Consider the following 15,984-nt stretch of genomic DNA (forward strand, 5'->3'; position numbering starts at 1 on the left):
GTATGTCTGTATACCAAGCGGATTGCACATAGGCAAAGGAAAAGGAATGCACGGTCTTGCGTGTGGAAAAAGAAAACAAAACACGACACTGCACTACTCCGAACAGCTTTTCAGATCAGACTGCGTTAAATTTAATAGGTGTGGAAAAAACAACAACAAAAACAACCATGTGTGAAAAAAGCAGAATTTTGTGTAAAAAAAAAGAAATTAACCTGTTAATTTTGCGTAGATGAACCTGTGTGGCTTACTTTTTTATTGGCAAGCTGACGTTTAGGGTACATACTACAGTTGTTTGCCTTCTTCTGCATTTAATTTGGCCTATTGGTGCAAAATATGTAATGAAAATGCTAAAATGATTTTTAGCCCCAAACCCATGAATCTAAGTATTATAAGAAAAAAAAATGAACCCCAAAATTGGACAGCCCCTTTAAAAAGGAATAATGGAAGGGAATTTCATTTGAATTCATATTTGAAAAAGTTACAAACACTACTCACAAAGAGTTCCTAAAACGAATTCTAACCTTTTTCAGATGAATTAATGCGCCCTTCTCTAAACTCATGAATGTACATATCCAACTCTTCACTGCTTCAGTACTTTTTGCACAACTTGCTGTTCTCTAATAAACGAGCTTAAAGACAAAATTCACAACAGATGTTTGATCCATGAATCACCTAATTTCTGGGTTCAATTAGAATTGGTATTAAACAGTCATCATCATGCTGGTCACATTTTGACATCATGAGACCAAGATGACACCTAACGAATGATCAACAGTACCCGCCATTGTGAGGCTTCACGCACGATGTGCTCCAACAGAAGTGGCCGCTGAGCTCAGAGTGTCAGAAAGTCATCAGCAGGTTATAACAGCGATACAGAGACTAGAAGAGTCCCAGAAAGACAGAGAAGTGGATGTCCGTTGGCCACAGCCAACACTGATGACCACTTCATTGTGAACAATGTCCTTCAGGACCTGAGGATGAATGTCACACAAGGCCAGGTATACACACATACATGCATATATAAACTATCCAGTCATAGGCTTCATTTCATAGGAGAATATAAGTTACACTATAGATTGCAGGTATAAAACTCTGGGCGCGCTATAGGGATCCCTATTAGTGCTGAGTGAGTATCCTCTTTACTCGAGTTTCTCCGAGCACGCTCGGGTTGTCTCCGAGTATTTCAGCGTGCTCGGAGATTTAGTTTATGTCGACGCAGCTGCATGATTTGCGGCTGCTAGACAGGGAATCCCCACATGTATTCAAGCTGTCTAGCAGCCGCAAATCATGCAGCTGCGTCTACACAAACTAAATCTCCGAGCACGCTGAAATATTCGGAGACAACCCGAGCATGCTCGGAGAAACTCTGGTAAAGAGGATACTTGTTCATCACTAATTCCTATCACAACAACCAATCTATGCTGGTTCTCAATGACCAATCACACCAGTTTAACAAAAAGAGTATGTGACCAGAAAAGACCAAAGCTGCTCATGCATTGCTAAGGCTCTATAGGATCCTCACCAGGTGATGGATCAGAAGTAGTTACTCGCTTATCTTACCCAGCCCTGTATTCTCACCTTTGTTTTAGTGTGGCTAGGGTTTGCTGTAGGTGTAGTTGCAATCCTATCACTCCATACAGACACATCCCCCATTTACAGCTGCCTTCCTCTATTACAAGGTATAATGTAGTGCTGTAATTCTTCATATACAACTCAGACCTTCTTCTGTAAAGGTACCTTCACACGAAGCGACGCTGCAGCGATAGCGACAACGATGCCGATCGCTGCAGCGTCGCTGTTTGATTGCTGGAGAGCTGTCACACAGACCGCTCTCCAGCGACCAACGATGCCGAGGTCCCCGGGTAACCAGGGTAAACATCGGGTTGCTAAGCGCAGAGCCGCGCTTAGTAACCCGATGTTTATCCTGGTTACCAGCATAAAATGTTAAAAAAACAAACAGTACATACTTACATGCGTCCCCCGGCGTCCGCTTCCTGCACTGACTGAGCGCCGGCAAGTAGCAGGGCACAGCGGTGACGTCACCGCTGTGCTTTCACTTTCACTTTGCGGCGCTCAGTCAGTGTGGGAAGCGGACGCCGGGGGACGCATGTAAGTATGTACGGTTTTTTTTTTTTACATTTTACGCTGGTAACCAGGGTAAACATCGGGTTACTAAGCGCGGCCCTGCGCTTAGTAACCCGATATTTACCCTGGTTACCAGTGTAAAATATCGCTGGTATCGTTGCTTTTGCTGTCAAACACAACGATACACGGCGATCGGACGACCAAATAAAGTTCTGAACTTTATTCAGCGACCAGCGACATCACAGCAGGATCCTGATCGCTGCTGCGTGTCAAACTAAACGATATCGCTAGCGAGGACGCTGCAACGTCACGGATCGCTAGCGATATCGTTACAAAGTCGTTTCGTGTGAAGGTACCTTACACCTTAGACCTCTCTCCTGTTCTGTTCACTATACACCATAATCTGCTGCCCAGCATGAAAACCAGATCCCTCTGGAGACAATGCAGGAGGGAGAGAGCTGGGGAGCAGTGCAGATAAAAAGGAAAAAAAAGTGATCTGTGATGCCCAGTACAAAAGAGAGGGGGAGAGAAGATACAAAGATGCTCAAATTATGAGACGTCACACAATCATAGTCATGTGACTGCATGTGTAAATGGCCTAGAGACAATTACAGACACTACTCTAGTAAAACTAATCTTACTACATGCAAATAATTTGAACATAGCCTAAAAGTTATGTTCCCACACTGAGTATTTGGTGAGTTTTTGTTGTTTCAGATTTTCCACGTCTATTTGGTAAACTTGGTTACTTCTACTTCCCTCTCTTGTATCTTTTGTGTTATGATCGCGTTTGAAGCTGCAGTTTTTGTCTTTTTGGTATATCACGTTTTAAATAAAGTGGCTTTATTTGTTAGGCTATGTGCACACGATGCAGATTTGGTGCAGAATTTTCTGCACAAAATCTGCATCTTCTGGCAGAAAACGCAGCTGACAATTCCTGCGTTTTTTATGCGTTTTTCATGCGTTTTTTGCAGTGCAGTTTTGGTGCAGTTTTTAAGTGCGTTTTTTATGCTGATTTGTCAGCGTTTTTTTTAAAGCTAAATAAAGAGATAGTTAAAAAAATATATATCATTTATGTGATGTCATTTCCTAAGGTGACGTTAACCCCAGTTAATAAAGGAGAGGCGTCTATAAGACGCCTATCCATTATTAACCCCTCAAAAAAAATTGGCGTAGGCTCCCGCCCAATTTTCATGTCCAGAAAGGGAACGCCAGCGACTGCAGGCTGCTAATATGTAGCCAGGGAAGGGATCTTCCCAGGCTATGAATATCAGCCCACAGTGGTCTGCGTGGTCTTACTGGCTATTAAAATAGGAGGACCCCAGAAAAAAATGACATGGGGTCCCCCTATATTTTATAGCCAGAAAAGGCTATGCAGACAGCTGCGGGCTGATATTCATAGCCTAGAGAGGGGCCATGGATATTGCCCCCTCCCCGGCTACAACTACCAGCCCGCAGCCACCCCAGAAATGGCGCATTTCTAAGATGCGTCAAATCTGGCGCTTAGCCTCTCTCTTCCCACTCCCGTGTAGCGGTGGGATATGGGGTAATAAGGGGTTAACGTCACCTTGACATTGTAAGGTGACGTTAACCCCAGTTAATAATGGAGAGGCGTCTATAAGACGCCTATCCATTATTGACCCCAAATTACTGAACACAAAAAAAAAAAAAAGACACAGGAAAAAGTATTTTAATATTCTAAATTTTACCATACTTACAAATCCCTTGATGATCTGTAGTCTTTTCCGACGTAGTCCATTAATATCGAGTGTCCCACGACAATCTGCCATGGAGAACAGCCACACCAGGAGATGTGACTGCTCTCCACGGCTTCCAGGCGCTAAAGCTCCTTCAGTGTGCCTGCGCATGCGCGCGAGTTTACCGGAGTCTCTCGCTTTACGACACTGCTGCGTGAGAAATTTCACGGCAGTTCAATTGCCGTAAAGTGAGCTCCCGGAGTTCATTTAACTCCAGGAAACGAACGGGCAGCTCTGATACACTGCAGGAGCGATTAACTCCTGCAGTGTATCACTGGAGGACGTCGTGGGACAACCTATATTATGGATTACGACGGAAAAGATTTTTTATTTATTTATTTATTTTATTTTGGGACAAGGATGATCGTGGATGGTGGCCTTCGGTTACGTATGTGGTGAGTATGTACTACATGTAAATGTGTGTTTGTGTTTTTAACCCATTGTAGTCAGTCGCCTGACGATGGGACAACTCTCCCGTCATCACATTTCGATGGGAGAAATAGTCCCACCCGACGAATGACTACAAGGAGTCACTACTGACAGACATACACACAGACACACAGACAGACAGACACACAGACACACTATACATACCATTTCTACCATACGCCTCACATCGATCCCCATCCGACGGTACGACTCCATTTTCGCTACACTCCGCCCACACACTTCCTCCACATTACTGACGTCACTTCCTTCTGCTGCGGTTTTGACACCCAAATCCGCATAAAATCTGCAGATGGTTTTTACATCTGCAGTTTTTATGCAGATTTGACCCACAAAATGGGAGTCAATGGGTGCAGAAACGCTGCAGTTCTGCACAAAAGAAGTGGCATGCACTTCTTTGAAATCTTCAGCGTTTCTGCACGGATTTTTCTGCACCATGTGCACAGCTTTTTTTTTTTTTTCACACTGATTTACATTATACTGTAAATCACAGTGCAGTTCTGCAGCGTTTCTGCTGCAGAAAAAAACGCTGCAGAACTGCACTAAATCTGATGGTGTGCACATAGCCTTATACTTTCTCTTAGGACCTGTGTTTTTAAAACATTTCCGCAGTAGAAGTAAATGTTTGTTTTTATACCTACGGATTTTCTGCATGTAATGCAATTTTATGGAGAACATTTGCACATAAAGCTCAGCCTACCCATAAGAGAAATTGACATCTTGCAGATTTAAAAAAAATAAATAAAATTGCACCACAGGTCAGTTTATGCAACATTAATATATATAAAAAAGCAACACTTTCTATAAATCTCAACCACTTTGCTGGAACGGCAAGATGCTACATTTTTTGCGCATTTAAAATATGCAGAGTCAGAAACTCTTAACCCTAAAGATTGCAAACCTCTGAGATGGACCGTATCTTCTGTAACAAAAGATGCCTATATTTTTTATATAATTTAGTTTTAAAAGCATGACATGGAACATGCACAATAAGCTGGGGGTAGGATTTGTTCTGTAATTACTGAATAAATTACTCACATAGAAAAGTTATAATGGTGTCATGTAGTTCTCGAAAGACATTACGCGGAGGAGGAACTTTGGGCAGCTGTGCCTTAAAACACAGCATAATGGGAGCACTGACACTTACCATCTCATTTTCTGTTGCCAAATATAATAACTCATCCAAAGCCATATACAGAGAGGAACAGTTTTGAAACGAAATGTTTTTCTCAATTTCATTAAAAACATATTCCAAAAGATATGGTCGGCTGCTCATCCCTTGGGCCTAAATCAGAAGAAGAAAGGCAATGCTTTTTTTTTGTTTGTTTATTTAAAAGAAATTCAACATACAGTAGAAAAAAAATTCAATTGTATGGAGCAGAATACAGTTCAACCCAAAAGCAGTGTCAAATGTACGACAGCGGTTCCTGAGAGCATGGGGAAAAAAAAAATAAAAAATGAACGCAAAGTGACATTCGGGAAAGAGGACACAGCGACAATCACTTTGGCCACACTGGCTGTAATGGGTTTCATTTACACTACTTTTATAGTGGTGTTGGCGGGGGTATACAGAGCTCAGCATGGAGATCACCAAGATACACCGACTAGAGGGTTGAAACAAAAATCTGTAAAAAAAAAAAAAAAAAAAAAAAGGGAGCAGAAAGTGAGGGAATGAATCGGTGGAGAAAAGAAAAGGCTTTTGCAGATTCAATCCTCCCTATTTTTGTTTCAATCCTCTAGTTGTCGTGTGTTTGTGATCTTGGTGCTCCAGATTTTGAATAATTCAGCATAAGATACAGAGGAAAGATAGCTGCGGTTTTTCTTTGGTGCAGGCTTGCTGTCAAAGAAGGATAGCCAACACATGCCACCCTAACTGATGACTTAAAATTCTGAATGTTTAATGTCTGGTTATTTGTAAAAATTGGTATTCAAGACAACAAAAAGTGATTCCAATGAAAACCATTAGACACTGTGTATACGTCTGCAGCCAATTCTTGTAAGTGTTATAAAAATTAATGTATTACATGAACGTAATCAGGGCTGTCATTCTGTATTTTACATTTTATTATGGGTTTTATACTAATTACCATTTAGAAAAAGTTGGAAAAATATTTGAAAAGTTAGCTCTCAAGGCTGAACTGACAAAACATCTATGTAGGTTCTGATCACATTTTGTGCCCCATATGAAGCTGATGCTCTTATATGCCATACTGGAAATGGTTCACCTGCTATATGTAAGTGTGCACAGGGAGCTACAGCAATACATGATCCAGGAATGTATAGTTTAAAAAACAAAAAGCAATTGGACAAAAAAAAAATATATATACTATCTTACAGTATATCACATGGAATAGCCAAATATAAATACAGAATTGACTTAGCTTTTACCTGTAACAAGTGAGCAAAACTTTCACTTTTCATTATTTGGGAGAAGTTTGCCACCATAAATTTCACACATTCCTCCTGCAATTCTGATGCCAAACTCCGTGCCCTTTCTGCCCACTTCACTCCAGGAAGACTGCTGATCAGCCTGTCACTTTCCATCAACAGAAAAGCTGCATTCCTGTAAGACTGAACAACAAAAAAGATTTTGTGAAGCAACTCTGCAAGTAATTTACAAAAGAAATCACCCGGCACCATCTGCTTTGTTAATAGTGGCAGCACTAACATTTGGGGGGAAAAGAAGCAGACAATATGGCATGTCAGACTTCGCACACTTCAGTATGCGCAGAAGTGTGCCATGATTTAAAAAAATGGTAACAGAACGACTGTCAAATTATCAGACAATAGAAAAGGTGCAGAATCCTCCGCCTGACTGACAACACATTACATATTCTTACCCATCTTTATTGTAACTTAATACGTTGCTGATTAACAATGTACAGTTTAGAGAGGAATAAGGGAGGTTTCTGGAACAACATATGAATAATTATTCTTAAGGCGTCATTCAGACGTCCGTGTTGCACAAACGTGTTCTATCCATTTTTTTTTTTTTCACGGTTAGAACACGTACCCATTATAATCTATGCTGCTATTCATATGTCCATATTTTACGGACCATGTGTTCGTGCAAAACTTACAAAAGACATGCCCGTTTTTCTCCGGGATCACAGATAAAAATGCCGATGCTACACAATGGCTCCATGGAACAAAAATGTACAGCACGCAAGGATTGAGAAGCTTTGTAATGTGAGGACTTTGTAACACTGATGGCAAAGTCTGACACATGCATAATACATGGATGACAATTCTTTCAGGTACATGTTTAAACCAGGACATATAAACGAAGCCCAAGTGTTACTCTTGGCACTCCCCCAAGGAGCCGACTAAAGAGTCTGCAATGCTCTGAGGAGTGCTGCGTGTCATTCTACAAATAGAAAAATTATCTTACCTTTTAAACTAGATTAAAAACACTATTTATTAGCATCTACCTAAAGGTCCCAAACAAAAAGTGGAGAAAGGACAAAAACAACCAGATATAAACAAACTGGATATATCTGTTATGATGCATAACAGGGGTTTTACAGCACAACTCAGATATTGGATCCAGAACACACAATTAGCGCTCTACAGATATGGTTTAATCTGTGAAAAGAAAAAAAAACAACCTCCAAATTGCAAACAGGTTACAAGCAAACTGCAGTCACAAATGGGTTAGGCCTCATGCACGTCAGCTTTTCGCACACGAGTGCCGCCTTTGTTTTTTACAGATAGACCAACGTATGTGTGTGTTTTGGGGCTGCTCTCACATTTGTGATTTTTGGGCGGACTGAGTGGTCTGTACTAAATTGCGAGGACGTATCTAATGTTGATCTGAGTGTAGGATCAATTTGCCAATGAAAGTCTATGGCTACGTTCACACGTTGCATTTTTGCTGTGTTTTTTTCATGCAAATTTTAAGCTGCGTTTTACAGCATCAGCAAAGGCTATGAGATTTCAGAAATACCATGCACACATTGGTGTTTTTTCCTGACCGATTTGGAAAATTGCTGCATTTTTGCAAACTTCAGCATGTCACTTCTTTTCAGCGTTTTTTCACCCAGAGAAAGCGATGAGTAAAATCAAAAACACAAATATCAGGTTTGCCTGAGTTTTTGATGCAAAAACCTTAAAGAAAACCAATGTAAAACTGATTAAAATGATACCTGGGGTGAAGAAATCAGTCTTGTGGTTCTTGTGTAATCAGTGTTAGGCCGGGATCACACACAGCAAGATACGTCCAAGTCTCGCAGGTTAGAAACAAGCTCTGGCACCGGCACTCCAGAGCGGAGCGTGCGGCCGCATAGCAATACATGGAGCTGCACGCTCCGCTCTGGAGTGCCGTGCCAGAGCTTGTTTCTAACCTGCGAGACTCGGCCGTATCTCGCTGTAGTGTGACTCCGGCCTTAGAAGTTTTCAATTAATGAGATGCCAGGGTGGGACTGTAGGTAGAGTCTCTTATCTTCCTGCTCTAAGCCAGAGAAACCAAGTAGAGACCTGCCCACAGGCCGCCCCCAAAGCAAACATGTTCCTCATCATAGAGACAGAGAGATAGACTGTGCTTCTGGGCGGCCTGTGGACAGGTCTTTCCTTGGTTTCTCTGGCTTAAGGCCCCGTCTCACATAGCGAGATCGCTAGCGAGATCGCTGCTGAGTCACTATTTTTGTGACGCAACAGCGACCTCCATAGCGATCTCGCTATGTGTGACACGTACCAGCGATCAGGCCCCTGCTGCGAGATCGCTGGTCGTGTCGGAATGGCCTGGACCTTTTTTTGGTCGTTGAGGCCCCGCTGACATTGCTGAATCGGTGTGTGTGACACCGATCCAGCGATGTCTTCACTGGTAACCAGGGTAAACATCGGGTTACTAAGCGCAGGGCCGCGCTTAGTAACCCGATGTTTACCCTGGTTACCAGCGTAAATGTAAAAAAAAACAAACAATACATACTCGCCTTCTGATGTCCGTCAGGTCCCTTGCCGTCTGCTTCCTGCTCTCACTGACTGCCGGCCGTACAGTGAGAAGTGAGAGCACAGCAGTGACGTCACCGCTGCGCTCTGCTCTCAGTGTACGGCGGCTCAGTCAGTCAGAGCAGGAAGCAGACGGCAAGGGACCTGGACACCGAAAGGCGAGTATGTACTGTTTGTTTTTTTTGGTAACCAGGGTAAACATCGGGTTACTAAGCGCGGCCCTGCGCTTAGTAACCCGATGTTTACCCTGGTTACCCAGGTGCTGCAGGGGGACTTCGGCATCGTTGAAGACAGTTTCAACGATGCCGAAGTCGTTCCCCTGATCGTTGGTCGCTGTAGAGAGCTGTCTGTGTGACAGCTCCCCAGCGACCACACAGCGACTTACCAACGATCACGGCCAGGTCATATCGCTGGTCGTGATCGTTGGTAAATCGCTAAGTGAGACGGGGCCTTTAGAGTAAGAAGATAAGACTCTGCCTACAGTCCCACCGCGGAGCACGAGCATCTCATTAACTGAAAACTTCTAACACGGATTACACAAGAACCACAAAACGCATTTCTTCACCCCAGGCATCATTTTAATAAGTTTAACACTGCTAACCTGACAGTCTGTAGTTTACTAAGCAAAATCCTGCTGACAGGTTCGCTTTAAGGAAGTTGCATCATGATTTTTTGGGGGGCACTAAGCTTTACCAGCATGCACAAAAGACAAAAAAAATGCAGCAAATATGCAGCAAAAATTGCAGCAAAACCTGTTTTTTGGCAAGTGGCTTCTTTACTGCAGAGACAGCAGGTTTTGCCTGCAGAAAAAAAAAAAAGCTGCAAAAACACAACGTGTGAACATAGCCTATAGGTCTGTATAAAAAAGCAGGCCAGAAATCGGAAAAAAAAAAAAAAAAAAGATGAAAGTTGGTCTTCTGAGAAAATCAGTCCAACGTGTGCACGAATCCTTACACTGAAGTCTATGGAGGAAGGGATGAATGCACCTTGTGATCTACAATAAAAATCCAACGGAGATTGATTTTATTTTGCAATCCTGACAATCATTAGATACAATGTCACAATGAGAGACTGCCATCTTCATGTTGTACAGCACAATTTCGAGGGATTCTATCAAAACTTTTCTCCTTCACCGATTGGCCGCCGATAGACACCAATATAACAACCGGTGTACTAACAGTGAGGAATTATTGGGGTGTGCTATGGGATGTTAAACTTTAATTTTGTTTACTTCTTCCATTTGTGATCACCATAGGATCATCGTCCTGTATCACGACACTTGTTTGGAAACCACACCCAAGTGAACGAAAGCCTAGATGCAGGCTGAGTTATACGTCATAGCGGCTATTTCTACCATCCTGACATCTGCAGAAAGCGCATAATATAGTATTCTTGTACAGTATTTAGGATCGCTCCGAGACCCGAGCGATCACATTAACACCAGGATGACTGTCATTGCTGCACATTTTAAAACATGTCAGTCATTTGCAGACACTGGTCTCCACACTACTGGCACAGAGAATTAATTTTTGATCCTGGAGGCACTGACCTATTTAAAAACCCTTGTTAACAAAAGACAGGAACAGAAACACTGAGCTAGCAGCTAATTTTAACTTTGGTCTAAATAAATAGATTATAGATAATTCAGTTTATCCAGTGAGCGCCACATCTGCCGGGTAAGCAGAATTAACTCTGTCTATGATGTTGTACCATTCTATTAGGTTTTTTTTCCGGCTTCCGTTGAGACACTACCTTATGTTTGCAAAATTTACTATAAAAATACAGACAAAACTAAAGGATTTGGCAGCATTTACAGGATACGAGGCAAATCTCGTTAGGTTCAGGATTCACATGCATCACTGACTGCGTCCAATTTAATATATTAGAAAAACTCTGGGGTAGCCAAAAGCGACTGAGCATGGAAGCAAACGTTACTGCCCGAGACCACCAGTTTATCAATACTGCTGGACATCCTGCCATATAATAGAGATAAAGACAATTATCCAGTTATACTCACAAGTGACTGAACCAAAACATTAAGGCAGCTTGTCTGCAAGTCGGCTGGCAAATTGGCAAAGCTTCGCTCACACCAGCATTTCACAAAATACTTCTCAATCCATCTAATTTACGAGGGTGATTAAGCAAAAGGAAAAAAAGAAACATGTTATACAACTGGTAGGTTTTGCAATATTATCAGCATATGTAAATACACTTTCATCCAAGCTAAACGCAGCACAATATGCCTACAAAATACCATTTTTACATTTCCCCCTGGACTTACCGCATACATGAAGTATACAAAGGCTCCTCGCCCACAGAATGAGCAATATATAGACACTCCAACACAGACTGCTGCATCCCGACGACAGGCTAAAAACACAGGAAATAAAAATAAATGTAACTCAAAAGGAAGAGGGAAAATTACATTTCAAGTATTTCGGAAAAACAATAACGAATATGATAGAAATAAATCACGTCAGCGTTATCACCAACAAACAGTTCCCACGATCCGATGGTAAAAAGTGTTTCTGAGATGGTTTACTTCCTACTGGTACGGCTCAAGAAGCAAGTTTATTGTTACAAGAAAACAAAAGACTGTCTATAATCCTCAAAGACGGACACTCCTACAATATGTTTACCAGCGGTAAAAGGAACACAAACACTGGGAAGACGAGGTTACAATGTTTGTGCCGAAAGACCGGTTTAAAGGGACTTCTATGCGTTTTCACATACTGGACTCGCATAAGTGAAAGATGAATACTTTGTGAAATCGATTATGGGACCGTGTACCGTACATTGTTATGTGGAATAAAATAACGTACTCTACGTAGCTGGAGGCCACACATCCACATCCGGTAAAATTTCAATATTAAAGTACCTTGAGAATATACTGTAGATCTACTGGACACACGCTTCTTATCTCATGTGAAAGGCGGCGGCGTCTCCAATAAATCTATTTAATACTCAAATTATTTAAAAAAAAAAATTCAAATGGTGGAAAACCCTCTTTTTTGTTGTTGTTGGTGTCATTGGGGTACACAGGACTACTAGGGGGCAGACACTAAGCACTACTTCCCCATCAGCTATGCCCCTCTTGCAGGCATGGAGCTAATCAGATTTAGCCCAACAGTCATCTTTATTTTTTATATAGCGTTTGCATATTCCCCGGCGCTTTACAGACATTATCATCGCTGTCCCCAATGGGGCTCACAATCTAAATTCCCCATCAGTATGTCTTCAGGATGTGGGAGGAAACCGGAGAACCCGGAGGAAACCCACGCAAACAAGGAGAGAACATAATCTCTTTGCAGATGTTGTCCTTGGTGGGATTTGAACCCAGGACCCCAGCGCTGCACTGCTAACCACTGAGCCACCGTAGGTAGGAGTCAGACATAGTGGATTGGCAGGTGCAATTTTTTCTTGCCTTCTGTTAGGTTGGGAATACACAGATCGAAGATCATCCCGTTGCCTCTCTGGAGGGCAAGTAACCACACTGCTAACTATGCTACAACTAGAACAAAAACGTGGCACAGCTCAGATTGACTTCCCTGTAGCCCACCAACAATATGGTCTTTTAGAGTAATTATTTACTTCATTTAACAAATGTGGTCATTATGTTTCACAACTTCTCCTACTGCAAACTGAATAACTCAATGACAGAAGGAGGGTCACAGCTGGTAGGGGGAGAAAACGCCTAAAAGAGAAACCGTCATTTTAATTTCCATTTAATTATTTTCTTAATTTTTAAATCAATAGTACACATGCAAACTTTGTAACGTTGTAATTTATATCTTATCAGAAAAATTAGCTCCTTTCACCTCCTAGAATGACTTTTCGCTCTATTCACCGAATTCAGGTTTTCCATTGCCAAGATAAGATGATAGTTGGTGCTTTAAACATTCTATGGAGAGGAAAAGATACGAGAGGAGCTAAAGGCAGACACCGACATTCTGCTGCAAGTTCTTCTGAAACGTCAGTTACAGTTCTTCATAGAACTGAAGACAGATTTTACCCAAAAACTGAAAATTAATGATCAGTCGGGACGATCCGGAAGAAGCATATTTTTGTAATAAGAGACTAGTTGGCCCGTGCAAAATTTTCGCACATTGGTCGTCGGGGGTGCAGGCAATTTCCAAAAAAGCAAGCTGGTCAGAAGAAAGTCCATTAAACCTTTGTAACGGTCAGCTCTACGTTGTTTTTGATGTGTGCGAATACACGCTAACCTGGAACCTTCTATTTTTACATAACTGTCTACAATGTACTGTTGAAATAATTTACCTGAAGTATACTGAAACCATCTCTAACTGCTAACCGATAACAATAGTACTGCAGTTGAGTAGTGACAGTTCGTACAGCTGAAGCATGAACATTGACATGTTGCCTTCCTTCACTCCAACCTGCTTCACCACACGGGAAAAGCAATGGGTAGCACATTGGATCAGAATGTGGACTCAAGTAAGAGATTTTATGAAGTTGCCCATTTGATTTTGAGTAGATAGAAAAATCAAATTTGCCTGGTGGTGCACCGTCATAACTAAGAAACACAGCTGCCACTTCACTTACTGTGGGATCATTAGATCTGCCTGGATGGAATGCATTAGTAGTAGTAGTAAATTGTCATTGCAACTGAGAAGCATCAGGTGAAACATCTTTGATATACCGTACTTGAACATCTGTGCATAAGGGCTATGGTTTGTTAGCATGGTTTGCAATTTATCCATTAAATCTTGTCGACATTTTCTATTGGCTGGATTGTCAATACGATGCTGCAACGCAGCGACAAAAATCGAGAATGAAAAGGCCTGCGTAAGTTGGGTTAACCCCTTCAGGTGGTTGTAAACTTCCCACCATGTGATAAACCTGGCCATGTATTTTGAAACAATATGGCCCCCTGCCAGGAATATTGACAGAGTTCACTTGAACTGATGCAAAAGCCAAAGCATTCTTAAATTGCCCTATATTTATTAAATACTTTTGAGCTACATGACCATTCTTTTCAATAAGTGTCTGAAGTTGTTATACAAACATTAATGGCATGTAATTGAACCTTTCTCTTGTGGTAACAGATGGAAGCAGATTGGTCACGACCGACTTCACCTAAATAGAGCTTTGCTGAACAATGTGGACATACTTTATCCATACTCCCAACACTCTGGGTTTTAACTTCATTGTCTGTCTTCCTAGTCATCCTGCAAAGTAATTCCAAACCCAAATAATGTCAGATCTGAGCTCAAAATGCAGCTTGAAATGTACAATAGGCAGTGAATGTTTCCAAATGTGTTTGCATATGTGACTGACCAGCAGTGAAGTGTGCAATCTGTTTGGATTTGTTTGTGATGTCTGTAAGCAGCTTTGTGGTAGTGTGCTTTGGCGTAGTGTGGTGCCATCTGCAGGTCACTTTTCCTTACTGCTGGTTTATGAAAATTAATGTTTAAACTGTATTTTGTGATCACATTGAGGGTGTGTGGTTTGTTTGGCTATTTTCTTGCTGAAGGGGGCAAGTTTACCTTTCAAATGGTGTATCATTTTTGTGTGTGTGGGTGCAGTATGAACGGCGATACAAAGGAATCACGGAAAAAGTGTGTTTAGAAATAATATAGAAGGATTATAAAGTTTCTTATCTTCACATGCACTATTGATTTAGGAAATAAAACTATAATGACAGTTAATCTTCAAGTACTAGTGGCAGCCAGCTATATCTATATTCTTGTGTCCACCAATGGACAGTAAGAGAAAGTAAAAAATTAGCCAGGGGTCAATAGCAGTTTTATTACCCGTAATATTGACCAGTAATACAAGACAGAAGAGATATGCCGCACAAGAGTATTAAATGCAGGTGACTAGGAAGCATGGGAAAGACAGCAAGAATCAGAGTATAGAGTGAAAAAAAAAAAAAAGAGTGAAAGAAGAAAACCGATAGAAAGCAGACAGAAGAAAAACATTTATTAAAAATATATTCTATAAAGTTGATGCGTTGTATTAAAATGGTTTTCCCACAATTACAATTTATCACCTAAAAAGTGCACAGAAAAGGGTCTAATGTCAGCAACCCCGCCGATTACAAGAAAGCTCCATTCACTGTCGACAGAATTGGTGTCTTGACTACCATTAATCATAATCGGTCTTATTAGAGAAATGCAAATAAAAATTAAGAGTTACTCTTCAATCGTGTATGGGGGACTCAATCAACAATTTTCTTGTAAAATCCCATCCGTTGCCCACCCAGTGAAGAGGTGGTAGGTTGTAATTTTAGACCTTTAATAATTCAAGACCTTGCATTTATTATACAGATTCTAGATCCTAAACTACGAGACAAGGAAGTGGTTTCCCCATTTGCGCACGCTTATGTTAGGATATGCGCATGCAGTCTTTTTAAGAGATCAAAAACAAGCAGTTTCCTAGTGGAAGCTGCTTCAGGATACGCTTCTTTTGAGAGATTTGGAGACTTTTTCATTTCCTCAAGCAGTTGTGAAGAGTTTAAGCACGCTTTGCAGTGTTTTGATTGGACAGTGCCTAGTTTGTTGCAGATTCCATCAGGAACCACTTGTTGGGGGTATGCAATTTTTTCCCACCAAAATTTTTTTTTTTTTTTTTTTTTTTTTTTTTAAACCCGAAAATGTGGAAAGAAAAAAAAAAAAAAGTCAAAAAGGCTGAACATATGGACAGCAAAGTGATTTTACAATAATAACTAGGAGGAGTCTTTCAAGTGATATTTCAGGAATTTTCGAATCTGTGCCCAAAAAAATTC

The 15,984-nt window shown here is 41.2% G+C and overlaps 1 protein-coding gene across 2 annotated transcripts in view; it reads right to left on the reverse strand.

Annotated features, from left to right (window-relative positions):
* BTBD8 (BTB domain containing 8) overlaps positions 1-15,984 on the reverse strand; it is a 106,228-nt gene that overhangs the window by 42,489 nt on the left and 47,755 nt on the right. For both annotated transcript variants that reach the window (XM_077278582.1, XM_077278583.1), the window contains exons 9-12: positions 11,518-11,606; positions 11,254-11,356; positions 6,678-6,860; positions 5,437-5,574 (exon numbers count right to left, since the gene is read on the reverse strand). In XM_077278582.1, coding sequence (XP_077134697.1) covers positions 5,437-5,574; positions 6,678-6,860; positions 11,254-11,356; positions 11,518-11,606 — 513 coding nt within the window. The remainder of the gene's footprint in view (positions 1-5,436; positions 5,575-6,677; positions 6,861-11,253; positions 11,357-11,517; positions 11,607-15,984) is intronic.

This window comes from Ranitomeya variabilis, chromosome 8 (genome assembly GCF_051348905.1).
Source record: "Ranitomeya variabilis isolate aRanVar5 chromosome 8, aRanVar5.hap1, whole genome shotgun sequence".
Taxonomy (NCBI): Eukaryota; Metazoa; Chordata; class Amphibia; order Anura; family Dendrobatidae; genus Ranitomeya; species Ranitomeya variabilis.